Source organism: Eupeodes corollae, chromosome 2 (assembly GCF_945859685.1).
Source record: "Eupeodes corollae chromosome 2, idEupCoro1.1, whole genome shotgun sequence".
Classification (NCBI taxonomy): Eukaryota; Metazoa; Arthropoda; class Insecta; order Diptera; family Syrphidae; genus Eupeodes; species Eupeodes corollae.
The window spans coordinates 105,429,201-105,449,015 of record NC_079148.1 but is presented as its reverse complement, the minus strand read 5'-3'; the positions used below and the strand labels follow the sequence as shown (position 1 = coordinate 105,449,015).

The window sequence follows — 19,815 nt, the reverse complement described above, 5'->3', positions numbered from 1 at the left end:
AGATGGCGCTACATGCCACACAGCTCGCGATTCTATGGCCATTTTGAGGGAAAACTTCGGAGAACAATTCATCTCAAGGAATGGACCGGTAAGTTGGCCACTAAGATCATGCGATTTGACGCCTTTAGACTATTTTTTGTGGGGCTACGTCAAGTCTAAAGTCTACACAAATAAGCCAGCAACTATTCCAGCTTTGGAAGACAACATTTCCGAAGAAATTCGGGCTATTCCGGCCGAAATGCTCGAAAAAGTTACCCAAAATTGGACTTTCCGAATGGACCACCTAAGACGCAGCCGCGGTCAACATTTAAATGAAATTATCTTTAAAAAGTAAATGTCATGGACCAATCTAACGTTTCAAATAAAGAATCGATGAGATTTTGCAAATTTTATGCGTTTTTTTTTTTTAAAAGTTCTCAAGCTCTTAAAAAATCACCGTTTATAAATTCTCTGATACTTGAGAGTACGTTTTTAATAGTGCAGAAAACCTCTGCTTACTTTCCGACTGAAGAGAGAAGGCATTCATTTGGTTTATGATGAAGATTGAATCTTTAAGGTTGTAAAAATTGACTACCTTTAACATTTCCTTACATAACTCATTATCTTACTGCACCCACAAATTTATCAATACTCTCCATGATTTGTTGAACATGGAATATCCAACAATTTCATTTTTTGCTGTAAAAATAAATTGCTCACCCATTTCCAGGAAATCCCATACAACTTCAATGATCGATTGTAAACAAGTTTATAATCATTTGCCTTGCAGCAAGCTCTTTAATTGATGATGAATACAAGAAAAAAAAAACACATTTTCCAAGCAAATCATTAAGTCTTTATAATTTGCAAATGTTCCCTCCTCTCTTTGCACCCATTTTTGATATCACAAATAGTTGTAAGATATATCGGCGGCGGCATACTCGTACATATGCATTTGTATACCTACTGATTTTTTTTTCAATCTAATCGTACTCGATTCCGATTCAACCTCGAATTATGCAACTTGTGGCATTGAAGGTATTTATCGTCGTGTCGTGTGCGCAGTCCAATGCATTTACAGCGGCAGTGGCTGCGGTGGTGTAAACTATTATTATTATTATTAACCTAAAATTACATTACAAGCAAAATGATCAATTAATAAATAATTTAATATTATGAACGTAAAACAACGATTATAGGTAGGTTTCGTTTTTTTTCTTATTTCTTATAATCTAAGGAAATACAACAACACCGTTTGTTTTAAAGTGGGTGTTGTGGTAGAGACGAGGCCAATGTTACAATACCTGTTGCACATACGGACAGAACACACCTCTTAATCAATAAATTGTAAGATTTTGTTATTCACAACTATACAGTGAGGTTCCACAACAAATTGAAAACCTTAAGTGGTTCATTACCTTCCTATATAGTTTAGATAAGTTGGTCAAATTCCTTCGCTATTTGTTGGGTGAAAAAAAAACTTTTGTCATCGTTAGATTGCCCTAATAAAGGGTTGAGGAGGCCAACAGCAATGCCATGTCTAACGTTATTCAATTAATGAGTCACAAAAAATTGTGTAAATGTAACTTGTTTCATCAATCAATTAAAGCTTTAACTATTTTTTATTTATTTATTCGTCTTAAAAGTTACACACTCTGTTTAGACTAATAATTATACATAACATACAAATAAAATACATACATAATTAAAAAAGAGGCTGGGATCCCGTCTATCGATTTGTCTTGCTTAAAAGTTTGTCTATATGTAGTCGTATCAATTTTTACCAAATTTGCGTACTATTTGTTGTAGATTTTATTTTTTATGAAAAAGCGGACTCTTGGATTTTTATATAAAAATTACTGAATATCGAAAACAATATTTTCTGTGAAATAAAATAAGTTTGAAGCCAATATTTTTAATTTTTGAAAAGCTATTTGAGTACATTTTGACCAAGTTTTAGTATTGTTTTTTTTTTAGAGTTTTATTTTTTGTAAAAAAAACTGTCAATTCGATTTTTTTCAAAATGTTATCGAATGTTGAAAACAATATTTCTTATAAGATAATATTAGGTTAAAGCCATTATTTCAAAGTTTTGAAAAGATATTTAAGTCGAAAATCATTTTTTAACAACTTTTATTAATTTTTTTTTAAGTTTTTATTTTTTGTAAGAAAATTGTCAATTCGATTTTTCTCAAATTTGTCAGAATGTTGAAAACAATATTTTTTATAAGATAAAATAAGTTTGAAGCCTAAATTTCAAGTTTTTGAAAAGATATTTGAATCGATTTTCAATTTTTACCAACTTTGGGTAATGTTTTTTTTAGATTTTTATTTTTTATAAAAAAAACTGTCAATTAGATTTTTCTCAAAATTTTTGTCAAATTAAAAAAAAAAACATTATTCTCCGTTGCGCAAAATTGTTTTGGAGATGAAATCATATTTAAGTCGTAAAATTTTGGGGGTGACAAATTTTGTTTTCAGTTTTTTTGATTTATAAAAAAACCGTTAGTTTGATTTTTTTCAAAAAAAAAAGCTTCTTTGATATCACGTTACAATATATTATATAAAATTTAATTTAAGTCTCTAGCGTTTTTGGTTCGCAAGATATTTAGGGTTAACCAAAATTTTCACCTTTTTTTTAAAACTGCTATGGTAAAAAAACCACCTACGCAATTTTTTGAGACCCCTTTTTGCATCTTTCTGCCTTATTATCTGTAGAACAAAATTTATTTGAAGTCGATATCTCTTCTGGTTCTTGAGCTTTGGACGACGGAAAAAACGTCTCGAACGTACGTACACACGCACGCACAGACATCTTCCTAAAAATCTTTTATTTCGACTCTAGGGACCTCTAAACGCCGAAAAATGTTTGAATTTTCAATTTGACAATTTGGACCCATTACAATAACTTAATATGGGAAGTTAAAAAAAGATTCGGGTGAAGCATTGCACATTCTTGATGTCCGGGCGATAAAAATCTCTATACTTAAATATACGTCCAAAATTGAGCTCAATGGAAAATTGATGAGCATCACTGGCAGTGAATGCAATATTACGTAGATGCGGTGTTAAAGTGATGTTTCCGAGTTCATTTCAAAGAAATTTTTTATATTCTGACCGAAAATTTGTTGATTGAACTCAAGTTTTTGATACATAAACAGTTTTTAAATTGCAGCAGTCAAAAATAGACAAGCTTGACAAACATTTCTGGAATACAAGTTTTGTTCTATAGTTCTTGGTTTTCTTGAGCAATGCCCCTTCAAAATTACTACAGTTTGTGCTAAATTTGCCTACTAAACATTTTCTATTAATGACATCATTTTAATGTCTCGAACACTGTTTTCACCTAAAAAAGAAATATTTTAAGGAATGTCCATTCCACGTTATTTTGTTTAATCTCAAATTACAATACAAAATAAATTTTGGGGCGCAACTGTCACTTGAGAACTAGGACCTAGAGACTTACAACTCTCAACCATTCCTGTGTGCGAGTACTGTTGTCAGGGATGTAGGGGACCTTAAGTTTTAAGCCGAATCCGAACTGCTAATTTGAGAAAGCACTTTTCATGACAAGAATTACTCTTGGAGAATTTGTCAATTCCTCGCAAGAGGCAGTATCAGTGATAAAAGCATAACAGTCCAACCCACTAACCATCATGCCTAGGGTACTAATCCCAAATTAATTCTAACAAATCTAGCGTTTATAATTGGTCATTGTGCTTTTATCACTCTTGTTGTAAAATGTTTAGCAAAATGGCTTCAGTGATTTCAGCTGATCAATTAACTCAGCTTGTCGATGAGCCAACTCGGATCCCTGACGTTGCAGGTCAATCCGCCAACACCCTAGGCTTGTTTCTTACCTCTCACCCTAATTAGTGTATTACCGCCTCTAGGCACATCAGACCATTGTATCGTATCTGCAAAATTTTCATATCGAAAAAAACCCAGTTAAAGAAAAACCTCCTATGAGAACCGTTTGGCAATATGAGAAAGCCAACTGGGACGGTCTCAATGAATTCTTCAGGAACTTTAACTGGTCACTATGCTTCCTCGATAGTGACGTGGATTCCAGCGCAGAAATGGTAGCAAATTTAATTCTTTGTGGAATGAGAAATTTTATCCCGAATAGGGTGAAATCTATCAAACCCGAAGAGAACACATGGTTTGATTCGAGCTGTAAAGAGGTCATTAGGTTCAGAGATGTAAGTTTCCGTTGTTATAAAGCCAACCCGACTGAGGAAAACCGGAATAAGTTTAAACAAGCTAGAAAGACCTGTAATGGGCATATTCGACGAACCAAATTTTTGCATGATCAGAAATTAACGCAAAAAATACTACAATGTCCCAAAGGTTCCAACGCTCGTCCACAATGACACTCCCTATGTAAGCTCGATTGATAAAGCCAATTTGGTTGCAGCACATTTTGCTGTTAATTCGACGCTACCGGATAGTGTCATGAGTCCTCCTGTTCTTGAGAGCGTAAATGATTCTATGGGATGAATCTTCTTTCGCACTCGTGCAATCGAAGACCTTGACATACACAAATCCGCTGGCCCGGATAGTATTTCCCCTTTTGTTCTGAAGAGGTGTTCTTCAACGCTGGCAAAACCTCTGCGTGAGCTTTTCCATCTGTCCTATCATACAGGTCTCTTCCCGAGTGGATGGAAAACAGTATTTGTCCAGCATGTCCCTAAACTATCGTCCAATTGCACTTACGTCCCTTCTTTCTAAGGTCATGGAAACGCTGATTAATTTTCAGCTTATTAAATATCTTGAAGAACGGAAGCTTCTTAATGACCGACAGTATGGCTTTCGTAGCAATAGGTCCACTGGTGATCTCATGGTTCATCTCACGGAACAGTGGAACAAATCTTTACATCGTTTTGGAGAAAATAAGATTATTGCACTTGATATTTCAAAAGATTTGATAGAGTTTGGCACCAAGCTCTCTTATCGAAAATGCGTGCTTTTGGTATTGATGAATCTCTTCTTCGTTGGATTAGAAATTACCTTTCTAACCGTTCAATACAAGTTGTGTTGGATGGTTTCAAGTCTGAAATTCATAAAATAAATGCTGGTGCCGACTCTCTTCCTTATATTCATAAATTATCTTTTGTCTGTCACTTCTAATCCATTAAACTGTTTCGCCGACGACAGTCCCCTCAGCTTTTCATATTCGTTTCTAGATTCACATCCTTGTCCTTCGGATGTCGAACTTCAACGGCAGGGTATGATAAGCTCATTAAATTCTGATCTTGACAGCATTGTCCAATGGGGAATCAAAAACCGTGCTTCGAAAACTCAATGCTGTCTCCTGTCGGTAAAGCGTAACCCACCCCCGATGCCGCTATCCATGAGCGGCACTTGCATCCATGAAACTAATCAACTTTCAGTACTCGGTATGAATATCACAGATCACCTCTTATGGAATGATCACATATTCGATATCGCCAAAAATGCTGCCAGGTGCTTAGGATTTCTCCGAAGATGCAAGAAATTTTTCACCCCTTCTGATCTGGCTATAATCTACAAAGCTTTTATCCGTCCAAAGCTTGAATATAATTCCCATATCTGGTCAGGTGCCCCCAAAACAAGTTTAAATCTCTGGGATAGAATTCAAAAAAGGGCTTAAAAATTGATAGGCGACAGAACTATAATCGAAACATTTACATCGCTAGAACACCGTCGCAATGTTTCATGCCTTTCCTTATTTTATAGGTATTTTTACAAACAATGTTCTATCGAATTAGCCAGTTGCATTCCTCCCCTTAAATAATTCAGCCGTAATACTCACACTTCTAAGAATGCTTATCAGTTTACCCTTGAGCTCAATTTCGGGCGTACTGTCAAGTACAGAGATACTTTCTTAAATCGCACATCGAGAATTTGGAATGCTTTGTATCGGTATCTCCTTTTAAATCCTTCCCTATTTTTCTAACCCTCGCACTGTTTTTAAATAGAAACATATAAAGGGTACTAATAACCCCTTGAGTGCTTGTGAATATAAATAAAAAAAGCCTATTGATATTACACCATTTAATTAAAATTTGTTTTGTACGTTAAGTGAATTTATGGAACTGAATATTTTCAAATCGTCAGTAAATAGGAGACATTTAGAAAAAGTAAGACGTAATGGTAAGTCGTTAATAAAAATGATGAAAAGAAGTGGTCCAAGGTGACTACCTTCAGGAACACCCAAAAAATATATAATTTCCTTAGATACGGCATTATCAATGTTTACCACCTTTTTTCTAACTACTAAATTACTCTTTATCCACATTAGGAGCTGAGAGTGAAATCCATATATCTCTAGTTTTTTTTAAGAGAACACTATGTTGAATGCGGTCGAAAGCCTTTGAAAAACCAGTGTAAATAGTGTCAACTTGAGAATATTGACAAATTTGTAGTAGTGGATCTACCTTTTAAGAAACCATGTTGGTAAACTGAAATGTTATTGTTAATAAGATTATACAATTTTTTTACTAAGCTTAGAAAACCTTAGGAATTAACTGCAGTTTTGCAATTGGTCTGTAATTTTCAATCGAACTTTTTGTACCTGGTTTATGAAGGGGAGTTATTACAGAGTATTTGTATTCATCTAAGAACTCACCACTACTTAAAGAAAGGTTACTAATTTTACAAAGTGGTGTAGCAAGTATATTAGCACAAGTATTTAAAAGAATTGGTGGAATATTGTCTGGTGAAATAGACAAACTTTTTTCAAGAGATAAAAGTACTTGTAAGACATAGTCTCCAGATAACTGCAAATTACCAAGATCAACCATAGGATCTGAATATATTGTGTTAGCATAGTCTAATTTGAGATTAATAAAATTAGATTGAAAAAACGACGCGAAGTTATTCACCCCTATCACAGAGTCCCTCGTAGCGAGTCCCCGAAAATTGTGTTACGCTACGAATACGAATACATTTACATCATAAGTCCCGAACGAATTCAAGAAAGCATTGCCACACAGAAATACTAATTTCGGAGTTTTAAAATCAGCTGATATGCGTCAAAATAAGAAAATTTAATAAAAGTTCGTTTTTGATCTTTCGATTTGTTCTTATTTTTACTTGTTTTTGTCTTTAAAAGTTGATTTTGGTATCAAAACGGCGCACTAGAGCGCTAATTGGATCTCAGGCTAGGTTGCCTTGAGATCGCCATTTCTACCTATCTTAAAAGTTGATAGTATTGTCGTTGCAATCTTTGCAATAAATGAAGAAAATACACGAAGACTGGATGAATCATATGATTGACGCGAAGTGGTTGGAAGACGCCGTGGAACATTTCCCACATCAACTACGTCTGATAACATCGAAACATCGGCAAGTTGGTTCTTTTCACAAGGTTCATTTGATTCTAAAGGCTCGAAAAAATTTTCGAATATATAAGATTGTGGATCTTTTATTCCGCTGGTCAAAGTTCATTCATTCTTATGACACCTTCTTCGAGGCTGCTAAAAAAATGCATTCTATTTGCTCCGCCACCTGTAGCTTTGCATTCTTTTTTGTTCTCAACCATGTTCCTCTTGATTTATGCCTTCCAATCTAACCACACTTAAGAATTAAATTAAATTATAAAAAAGTTTGGACTAATTTATTCAATTTACTTTTTTCCAGCTAGAGGTGTCCTTAAAAGGTGGGCCCAAGCTATTTAACTCCATTTTCCCAAAACGAATTCACTTCCTCCTTAGGGATTTTTGAAAAATTCTTGGGCAATTTCAAGTTTTTAGCATTTCATAAAGCCTTTCGAATTAAATTTTATTTGTGATAACCCTTCAAAAAAAAAATTAAAAAAACATACATAGGTAAACACTTTCACATTAAAACAATAGTAAAACTTACATGATTCTTTTCATATATTTTATTTTTATTTAATTTATCTTCGCAAGCTTAATTTTTTGTTCGTTTTAAAAACTCCGATCAAAATAATTGTTCGTAGAAAAAAGTGCCAAACTTCCTATTCATTCGGGGCTAGTGATACCAATTTTCACGAACTCCGAATTTCGTAGCAAATTTTTTTAGTACGACGCACAGTGGTGCGAGAGCGGAAAAAAGTCTTTTTAAGAAGTTATATTTATCCTTTTAAATTGTATGTTTAAGTACTGTTATATAACCCGAGCGTATGATTTAAAAGTATTTTTCAACATAATATATTGTATGTTCTGATTTACAAGCCCTCAAAGTTGAAAAATAATTTTACTCAAATCGCGAACCGTATTTTCAACAAATTTTGAGATGTTTTTTTCCGAAGTTCCTTTAAATAAATTCTCAAGCTTCTTAAATAATTTAATTGGTCTATTTTCGATTATTTTAAATAAAAAAAAAATGATTATTTATAAAAGATACCTTCTATAAGTAGTCTGAAGCTTAAGTACTAGGAAAAAATGTGTTTTTTTTAAACTTTTTGATTTCAAAAAAAAGCTCCAAAAGACTCCAAGAAAGTAAGTATGCCAGCATATGCTCCATGCATTTATGTAAAAGCACAGAAAAAATCAGCTGCAGATACGTGCAGATGTGGAAGTTATGATCAAAAATGTTTCACTGAATCGGATTTCAAAAAACTGCGTTTTGACTGTGGTGTTTACCAAAAAGTTTGATTTCTTCGTTATTAATTGTCAGAATGAACTGGTTAAGCCCATTATTTTAAGAAAAAATGTCAAACTTTATTTTAAAAATAAAACAAAATTAATACATTGACACAGGTCTGAGAATTTCGATTTTTGCGAAACCATTTATTTCTGCCCGGAAAATTTTTTCAACTTTGAACTCAATTTTCTTGGAAAGAACACACGAAAAGCAATATAGTTTTATGATATTTTAAATTATATGATAGAGCTTAAAAAAAATAAAGAAAAGGATTAGGGATAATCCTTTATTTTTTTAGTTTTTTGCTAAAAGTAGGGCAGGTAGAAATAAAAAAGGTGTTATTTTTAAAGTTTTATTGCTTTGTTTTTGTTGTGTATTGCGTAATCAATCAATAAGTGAAAGTGAAGTGAAATATAATAACAAAATTTACATATAGTGAATAGTGAATTCAATACATTAAAATGCAATCGAAATTCCTTATTCGGTGTTGTGTAGTGAACTTATCACTAACGGACATGATGTTCAAAATCTTCTACCATATTTTGAAAGGGAATACCCCAACTTAATTTCTGAGCAAATAGAAACTGTGCTGTCAGAATTAAATAAACGTTTTGTGCCTCATTTTTTGAGTCGATGAAACGCAGTTCATAGAAAAAAAAAGTAATTTTGAAAAAAATACACTCCTTGGCTCGAAGGAGTTTTCGAAGTAGAACTAACCCAAAGTGTATTGGCCGAAACGTCAACTAATATGGGAAGACCACGAAAGAGTTTTGACGAATGCTGTGATCGAGATGAAAGGTATAAGAGGGACGAAATTAGAAATATATTTCCTCAAGAAGAGATAAACTATGCAGCAACATCAGAGAGCTTTTCCTGCTCACAATTTGATCCGGATAAGGCTCTTGCATTATTTATACAAGCAGAATTGTCGAAACGCCAATATGAAGTATTAAGACATGCCCTAAAAGATGAAGGACTTTTATTTAAATATAACATCAAAAGCCTCAAATTTTAGAAAAATGTCAATAACTTTTTTTCTAATCTTAAAATGATTTAAAAATTTTATTAAAATTCGTTTAATAGTTCAGATTTTACAAAAAATTTTCCGCTCTCCCATACAAAAATCAAAAACCCTCAAATTTTAGAAAAATGTCAATAACTTTGTTTTTTTCAACCAAATTTTGACCAAATATGTTTTTTTTAATATTCGATCCAAGAGACGAGATGTATTGTATTGTATACAATTTTTTTTAAAAACTTTCTACGAGAATGTATACTTACTGAGTTAATTTAAAATCTAACATCGAGATTATTCGCCACTTTACTTACTTTTGAATCAAGAAGTAATTTAGCGTTTCATCAATTAAATATTTTATGTTTGAACGAAATCGATGATCAATGCGCCAAGGTAATCGAAAACTAGACTTCTCAGAGGATCTTAGTCCAAAAAAAACCTGTAACATTTCATTTGCTGTTTACAAGCTATCCAAGTTGTTTGTACCAGTTTTGAACATAAACATGCCCCTTTGAAAGTTTTTAACCTGTTTTAATTCCTGAAGCTAATTTCTACTCTATGTCGCGCTTAGTTTCCGTGTTTTGCATAATATTAAATATCCCTAAACACCTGTGTAAATTCAAATTGTTGTTAGTCAAGTTTTTTTTTTCAAGAATATAAACAAAACATTAATTAAATTCTATATAAACCAACTTAATTATTATTACAACAAGTTTAGTTGTAAATCAATTCATCAACATCAAATTCTCTCTTGATCGATGATCATCGCGCCCATAAAACAATAAAAATAAAAATAAATATAAATTCATTATTATTATTAATATTTTCTCTCTTATAATTTCAGGTCGACCTAGAACCAGAGCTTAGTATAAATATGCCACAAGGGTAAGTGTAAACAAGGAATTTTTTCCATTGTTGAATTATACACAATAATCGACTGATAATAAATCATTTTATGTGTGTTATACATTTGTGTAAACTAAACTTATATTATGTACTCTTATTAAAAATATAAAAACAACAACAAAAAAAATGAAGTGCTAATCGAAAATTCATCACATCACAGATAAAATTGATAAGGTTTTAATCTGCACAGGTACACACTCAATAAATACACGAAGAGAGAACATTGTGTAAATGTTAGATTAGCATTAGAAAATATATTTTACCTACTTGTATTGTTTGCTTCGATCAACAGCAAGAGCAATACACACGAATGAGCAAACAAGAGTGCTAATGAAAGTTGAAGTTGTTAATCAAATTGGAATTAAGAAATATTACTTGTAATTATTAGTATTAATATTACTGCACACTCATTTTACTGGATGATACGACGACGCGAAGTGTAAGCTACTTAATTCATTGTTGCCAAATGCTCCAATTGAGTTTAAGATTTTTGTTTGTAACAATTTGTATGTAAAATGAGATTCAATACCAGGGCTAGTGCATTTTCATGCGTTTCCACCAATTTTGGAAACAGCTATCAATAGCTTTTTCTAGTGTTATTTTTTGATGGAAGTACTGTGAGAAGTTTCAACGTTAGACGGCTACAATCGCAAGAGACTGCCATGTCCTTTTCCGATCGAGTCTCTAGTAACCTCTTAAGGAATCCTATGCTGCCTGCATTAAGCATTGAAAACCAGTGGCAACATAGCCTTGCAGCCATCAGAGATGCCGCTTCTGAAGTGCTAGGTTTCACACGGCCACAAAAGCGAAACCCTTGGTTTGACGACGAATGCCGACAAGCGCACGCGTCGAAACAACAGGCATTCAAAGCGGCGCTGCACAGAAGGACCAGAGCTGCTCGCGAGCTCTACGAGCAGAAGAGGAGAGATGAACACCGGCTTCTTAGATGGAAAAAAGGAGAGCACGAGAAGCGCGCGATCAAGGAGATAGAGGGAGTCACAACAGGAATGAGGTTCGTAAATTTTACCAAGGGGTAAAAAAAAACCTCCCAAGGGAACCAGCCACGAACCGAAGCATGTTAAGACGATCAGGGGAACATCGTAGTAGAACCGCAGTCTATGTTGAGAATATGGAAAGACCACTTATCCAAATTATATAACGGCGATGACGAACCGAATTCCGCTGTGAGGGATATAGAACCACTCAACCTAGGCGACAGAGATCAACAATTCCGCCTACCCGACCAAGACGAAGTGAAGATAGCTATATCTAAACTGAAGTCAAACAAAGCTGCTGGAGCTGACGGCAACGCTTCCGAACTAATGGCGATGACTTGGTTGAGAATATACACCAACTCATCTGCAAAATATGGTCGGAAGAAAGCATGCCCGATGAGTGGAATCTCAGCATAGTGTGTCCGATACATAAGAAGAAAGACCCTCTAAACTGCGCCAACTACAGAGGCATCAGTCTTCTTAACATTGCATATAAGATCCTCTCTGCCGTATTATCTGAACGTCTGAAGCCGTCCGTCAGCAACCTTATTAGTGTGGCTTCAGACCAGGAAAGTCCACTATTGACCAAATATTCACACTACGGCAGATCTTGGAAAAAACCCAGGAACTTCAAATCGATACCCACCACATATTTATCGATTTTAAAGCCGCGTATGACAGCTTCTAAAGGGTGATTTTTTTGAGGTTAGGATTTTCATGCATTAGTATTTGACAGATCACGCGGGATTTCAGACATGGTGTCAAAGAGAAAGATGCTCAGTATGCTTTGACATTTCATCATGAATAGACCTACTAACGAGCAACGCTTGCAAATCATTGAATTTTATTACCAAAATCAGTGTTCGGTTCGAAATGTGTTTCGCGCTTTACGTCCGATTTATGGTCTACATAATCGACCAAGTGAGCAAACAATTAATGCGATTGTGACCAAGTTTCGCACTCAGTTTACTTTATTGGACATTAAACCAACCACACGAATGCGTACAGTGCGTACAGAAGGGAATATTGCGTCTGTTTCTGAGAGTGTTGCTGAAGACCGTGAAATGTCGATTCGTCGACGTTCGCAGTAAAACCGTATAAAATACAGCTCGTGCAAGAACTGAAGCCGAACGATCTGCCACAATGTCGAATTTTCAGTGAATGGGCCCTAGAAAAGTTGGCAGAAAATCCGCTTTTTTATGGACAAATTTTGTTCAGCGATGAGGCTCATTTCTGGTTGAATGGCTACTTAAATAAGCAAAATTGCCGCATTTGGAGTGAAGAGCAACCAGAAGCCGTTCAAGAACTGCCCATGCATCCCGAAAAATGCACTGTTTGGTGTGGTATGTACGCTGGTGGAATCATTGGACCGTATTTTTTCAAAGATGCTGTTGGACGCAACGTTACGGTGAATGGCGATCGCTATCGTTCAATGCTAACAAACTTTTTGTTGCCAAAAATGGAAGAACTGAACTTGGTTGACATGTGGTTTCAACAAGATGGCGCTACATGCCACACAGCTTGCGATTCTATGGCCATTTTGAGGAAAAACTTCGGAGAACAATTCATCTCAAGGAATGGACCGGTAAGTTGGCCACCAAGATCATGCGATTTGACGCCTTTAGATTTTTTTTTTGTGGGGCTACGTCAAGTCTAAAGTCTACACAAATAAGCCAGCAACTATTTTGGAAGACAACATTTCCGAAGAAATTCGGGCTATTCCGGCCGAAATGCCGAAAAAGTTACCCAAAATTGGACTTTCCGAATGGACCACCTAAGACGCAGCCGCGGTCAACATTTAAATGAAATTATCTTCAAAAAGTAAATGTCATGGACCAATCTAACATTTCAAATAAAGAATCGATGAGATTTTGCAAATTTTATGCGTTTTTTTTTTTAAAGTTCTCAAGCTCTTAAAAAATCACCGTTTATAAGGAAGAGCTCTGCAGAGCAATTTCTAGTTTTGGCACCCCTGTAAAACTTATCCGTTAGTGCAGAATGACGATGGAGAATGCACGCTGCTCTATCAAGGTCGGAAAAGATCTTACCGATGCATTTGGTGTCAAAAAAGGTTTTAGACAAGGCGATGCACTGTCATGCGACTTCTTCAACATTGTTCTAGAAAGAATTGTGCAAAACTCAACCGTCAACACTAGAGGCACAATCTTCCAAAGATCCATCCAATTACTCGGATACGCAGATGATATTGACATAATTGGAAGATCAAAGCGTGATGTCAGTGGAGCATGTTTGAGCATTGCGACGGAAGTGAAGAAGATGGTTTAGTGGTTAATGAGGGCAAGACCAAGTATATGCTGTCATCAAAAAAAGACACTGAACAACGACGTCTTGGACAAAACGTCACCATGGACAGCTATAACTTTGAGGTAGTTAAGGACTTTGTCTACCTAGGCACCGCTATTAACACAGACAACGACACCAGCGCTGAAATTAAACGAAGAATAACTCTTGCAAATCGCTGCTTCTTTTTACTTAGATGGCAAATGTCCTCTCTCGAGCATGTAAAATCACCATCTATAACACACATATCATCCCGTTTCTCATTTATGGTGCCTAGACCTGGACCCTGTCAAAGAAAGATAAGAACGTCTTAGGATGTTTCGAGAGAAAAATTCTTCGGGTGATTTTTGGTCCCGTATGCATAGATGGAGAATGCAGGAGAAGATATAACGACGAACTGTACGGACTGTACTGCGACACTGACCTAGTTAGCAGAATTAAAGTCCAACGGCTTAGATGGCTGGGTCATGTAGAGCGGATGAACATCAACGGAAGGTCTTCGAATCCAATCCCGAGAGACGGCGCAGTAGAGGAAGACCGCGACTCAGGTAGCGCACCCAGGTGGGTGAAGACCTCAACCAACTTGGCGTGCGAAATTGGAGACAGCTAGCTAGGGACCGAGCTGGCTGGAGACGCATGTTGGTTGAGGCCCAGGTCCGGACCTTAAGTAAATAAGTATTCTTTGATGGTTGGAAACATGAAGTAAAATCCGGGTTGAATAGTATATATGTCACATAAATTTAAAGGCCAATGAAACCATCAACACGCATGTATGAAAAATTCTATAATTTTGTTTATTTTTTCTTTCGAAGCTGTTGTCTAAGATTATTTGGCTCGATATCTCACTTGACAATTCTGTACGACAACGATTGTTTCTGACACTCCAACTGAATTTGGAGGACCTTTACAACTTAAACGCAAAACGTGAATTTATGCTGGTCAATACATTCTTATCTAGACAGGCTATAGCCGGGTTTCCAAGTGCTCCTCGAAAATATTTGAAAAATATAAAAATTCCAAGATGGTCTTGTAAATAGTTAATTTTGGGCTTCTGATCTTGAAGTTTTGATCGCAAAAAATCAGCATAGATAAATACAAACAAATTTCAAATAATTTTTTAGTGCGAAGGAAAATGACGCTTACAGACAGCGGTGTTAGAAATTGTTTGAAGGTTTTGAGTTTGCGTAGTACTAGTTCCACGGTGATCAATGCTGCAGAAAAAATCAGTTAAAAGGAAGTACCACGAATCATACTTGAATTTTGGATTTGCTGAGACAAGTGACAACAAACTTCAAACTTGCGGCAAAGTGTTGACGAACAGTGCAAATTTTCTAGAAAAAATGAAACGTCACTTTGCAGGAATTCCTCCAGATTGCAAAAGCAAACCGACTGATTTCTTCAAAAGAAACTATGCTGAACTTACTAAATCTCAAACGATTATTACTTATCACTCAAAGACAGTGAACGAAAATGTGTTGATGGCGTCCTACTTGGTAACTTTCCTAAAAGCGCAAATTGGTGAAGCCATTGCTGAAAACTTAATAAAGCCAGGTGTTAAGAACATTAGTTGACATCGTTCCTTTGTGAAATAACACAATATCAAGACGAATCGGAGACTTAGCGGAAAAAGTGAAACCTACTTTTATTTTACAAATAAAATTCACAAAAATTGAGCTGCAAATGAATGAATCAACGGATTTTGTAGGGTTGGTAAAATTAATAGTAGTTGTGCGCTATTAATACCTACAGTCCTTTCACAAAGATCTGCTCTTCTGCAAGCTGTTTTTAATTCGATTGAAAATTTTGTTTATTGTCAATGACATACCATGGGTTAACTGCGTGGATTTATGCACGGACGGTGCCAAGGCCAAGACTGGAAAAACGTCCGGTGCCGTCGCAAGAATAAAGCAAATTGTTAAAAAATGCAGCAGTAGCCATTGCGTTCTACACCACCACGCCCTTGCAATGAAAAAAATGGCGGTCTCCCTTAAAGAGGTATTGGACGAAAGCGTGAAAATAATTAACTTTATTAAATCGTGGCCAAGGAACACAAGGCTTTTTAAAGTATTGTGTGATGACATGGGTAGTCTACATAAGTCTTTACTTCTTCACGCAGAAATAATGCTTTCCGAAATAAGATCTGAAATTATAACTTCCTCATTGAAGACAACTTTTTTTGGGGGGACTTGTTGTGTAATGAGCGTTGGTTATTGAAATTGGCATATATGTCACATATATTAAAAAAAAATGATTTGAGTGTATCATTTCAGGGAAATGCAATAACTGAAAAAAAATAGAAGCATTTAAAAATAAAATCCAATTTGGGCTGAATCTATACAAATTTAAACCTAGACAGCTTTCTAATGCCCAAAGAATTTAAAAAAGGAATAGATGTGGGCATTCCCGATGATATTTTAAATGAGTTTCAATAAACCTATAAAGTTTGCTGAATAGTTCGCTCCACTATTTTCCAGACGAATTCCACCTGAAAAAAAAAAACGTATGCGTTATAAACCCGAACTCTGCCGCGTTGAAAAAGCCACCTACCCTGGGAACTTTTTGAAACAAAGAAGTATTTATCAGAATTCTGGTGTATGTTGATTGACGAGTTCAGTTTACCGCAAAAGAAGCTACAAAATTCTTCTACCGTTTGCAACAACATATATCAGGGTTCTCTGCATATGTTGGAACCAAAACAAAATATAGATCCCGTCTCGATGAAGAACCTGATATTCAGTTGCAGTTGTCCCAAATTCAGATATTTCAGCTTTATGCAAAAATAAGCAGGCACATTATTCCCACTAAAAAGAAACTCATGTAATTATAATAATTATTTAACTAATATAATTATTAATCAATTTAACTGCAAAATTGAAATTTCTCACGCAAAAAGTGATCCGCAACTAAAAAAAATGGGAACCGCTGGTCTATAGAAATAAATCATACAAAATATTTCCACTGATCAAATCCTTATTTAGCTCTGTTTTATAAAGACCAAAAATATTTACCTTAAATAAATAATAATTGTGGTAGCGCAACAGTCCTTTGAGACCTAGGTCCTATTGACTTACAACTATCAAACATTCCTGTGTGCGAGTAATGTTGTCCGCATTCTTGCCCTCTTCTACCAAAACGTAAGGAGACTTCGTAGTAAGACTGCTGACATTTTTCTTAGCTCCCAATTATTTCCACATGACGTATTCGTTTTGACAGAAGCTTGGCTTAAGCTTTTCCGACACAGAACTTTTCATCCAAGAGTTCGAAGTGTACAAAAATGATCGTCATGTTGGTAATGCAAAGTATTTAGGTGGAGGTTTTCTCATAGCGGTAAAAAATACATATTCCTCTTCTTCTCTATATTTTTCATTTGAATTATCAATTGAACTGGTATGTGTACAGATATTGGTATAGATTAAGACTATTTTCATTTTGAACGTTTATATTCCTCCAAAAAGGTTAGAGTCTGTTTATAGCGAACTCACCTTAACATTAGACGTTGTTATCAGTTTGTCCTGCGCTGACACCAATATTTTACTTCTAGGTGATTTTAATTTACCACACGTTGACTGGATTCTTTTGGAAGACGAATCTTGCCTTGAAACCTGTCTCTCTTCATCTCAATTGGAACTATCTTTTCTCGATAAAATCCTTTTTACTGACTTACAGCACACAAGCTGTATTAAAAACTCTCAAAATCGAATTCTCGATTTAGTATTTTCTTCTGACGCTATTAGTACTCTTGTTCTAGAATCTAGATCAGGAAATACTAATATTAATAAATATCAACCATCCCCCTCCACCCCTTGGACATTTTTCTTGACTTTAGTTATCAACTTACTGAACACAGTAATTCCTTGGATTGCTGATATAATTTTGACTTCAGAAGAGCTAATTTCCAGTTGTTGTCTGAAGATTTAACCATTTCTGGAATTGCTGATACTTCAGCATTTTCTAATATTGACGGAGCAGTTTCAATTGTGTATAAGATCCTTAATAATTGTTTAGAAAAAAATCTTCCTTTTAAGAAATCAAGAAGTACTAACTTTAACTACCCTTGGTACACGAAAGAATTGCATTTACTTCGTAACAAAAGAAATAAGGCATGGAAAATTTATCTCAAAACTCTAGTCTCCAAACAACTTCTCTGTTTTTGTTGAATTCTTTAATGAATTTAAGTCTCCTTCTAATTCTGTATACGCTTATTATGTTATTGATATGGGCATCTCTTGAAAGAGAATCCTAAAAAAATTTGGAAACTTGTAAACTATGAGCTAATGGTTTTCCAGTTAACTTCACTTACAAGAACCTTTCATAAGATAAGAACTTTGATATCTGTAACGCTTTCGCAACAAATTTCCGTGAGTTATTTGTTAAAAGCCCTCAAGAAGGTGATGAAGTATATTTTCATAATCTTCACTCCTTTTCGCAAACTAGCTGTAGTCACATCCCTGCGTTGAATTATGACTACTCAGCCGGTCCCGATGGTATTCCCCCGATAGTACTAAAAAAGTGTAGTAATGCTTTAGTTGAACGCCTTACGTTCTTATTCAAACTTTCTCTAAAAACAGGCAAATTTCCCAGTATATATAAGAAGTCATTTCTAACACCAATTTTCAAGGAAGGTAACAAGTTGGATATTAGCACCTACAGACCCTTTCTTGCATTCCTAAAGTATTTGAACAAGTTGTTTGTTTGCGAACAGCAATATGGTTTTGTGAAAAAAAGATCAACCGTTACTAATCTCCTCACATTCTCAAACATATGTTCAAACGCTTTAGAACAAGGTTATGAAGTTGACTGTTTATACACTTCTCTAAAGCTTTTGATCAACTGAGCTTAAACTCAAAGCTCATACCTTGAAAACAGGTACTAATGCTTTCATTACTGTAAGCAAAAACATATAGATGATGTTATAAAATTTTAAAGTAATATAACTTTTCAATGCATGAAAATTTTAAATTCCCTTTGGTTTTTTTTTGTGCAAAATCCCTTCATCTTATTATTTTTCATGAGCTTTTCATTTTTCAGAAAAAGAACATTTTTTTTCCTCATATAAAAAAGAAAAATATCATCAAATGGAGAAATAATTCGATATAAAGGGTGATTTTTTTGAGGTTAGGATTTTCATGCATTAGTATTTGACAGATCACGCGGGATTTTAGACATGGTGTCAAAGAGAAAGATGCTCAGTATGCTTTGACATTTCATCATGAATAGACTTACTAACGAGCAACGCTTGCAAATCATTGAATTTTATTACCAAAATCAGTGTTCGGTTCGAAATGTGTTTCGCGCTTTACGTCCGATTTATGGTCTACATAATCGGCCAAGTGAGCAAACAATTAATGCGATTGTGACTCAGTTTACTTTATTGGACATTAAACCAACCACACGAATGCGTACAGTGCGTACAGAAGAGAATATTGCGGCTGTTTCTGAGAGTGTTGCTGAAGACCGTGAAATGTCGATTCGTCGCCGTTCGCAGCAATTGGGTTTGTGTTATTCAACCACATGGAAGATTTTACGCAAAGATCTTGGTGTAAAACCGTATAAAATACAGCTCGTGCAAGAACTGAAGCCGAACGATCTGCCACAACGTCGAATTTTCAGTGAATGGGCCCTAGAAAAGTTGGCAGAAAATCCGCTTTTTTATCGACAAATTTTGTTCAGCGATGAGGCTCATTTCTGGTTGAATGGCTACGTAAATAAGCAAAATTGCCGCATTTGGAGTGAAGAGCAACCAGAAGCCGTTCAAGAACTGCCCATGCATCCCGAAAAATGCACTGTTTGGTGTGGTTTGTACGCTGGTGGAATCATTGGACCGTATTTTTTCAAAGATGCTGTTGGACGCAACGTTACGGTGAATGGCGATCGCTATCGTTCAATGCTAACAAACTTTTTGTTGCCAAAAATGGAAGAACTGAACTTGGTTGACATGTGGTTTCAACAAGATGGCGCTACATGCCACACAGCCCGCGATTCTATGGCCATTTTGAGGGAAAACTTCGGAGAACAATTCATCTCAAG

General features: G+C 35.2%; 1 protein-coding gene across 1 annotated transcript in view; it reads left to right on the top strand.

Annotated features, from left to right (window-relative positions):
- LOC129944096 (ribosomal protein S6 kinase beta-1) overlaps positions 1-19,815 on the top strand; it is a 100,681-nt gene that overhangs the window by 26,994 nt on the left and 53,872 nt on the right. Inside the window, exon 2 of the mRNA XM_056053284.1 lies at positions 10,431-10,471. Within this exon, the coding sequence (XP_055909259.1) occupies positions 10,431-10,471 (41 nt within the window). The remainder of the gene's footprint in view (positions 1-10,430; positions 10,472-19,815) is intronic.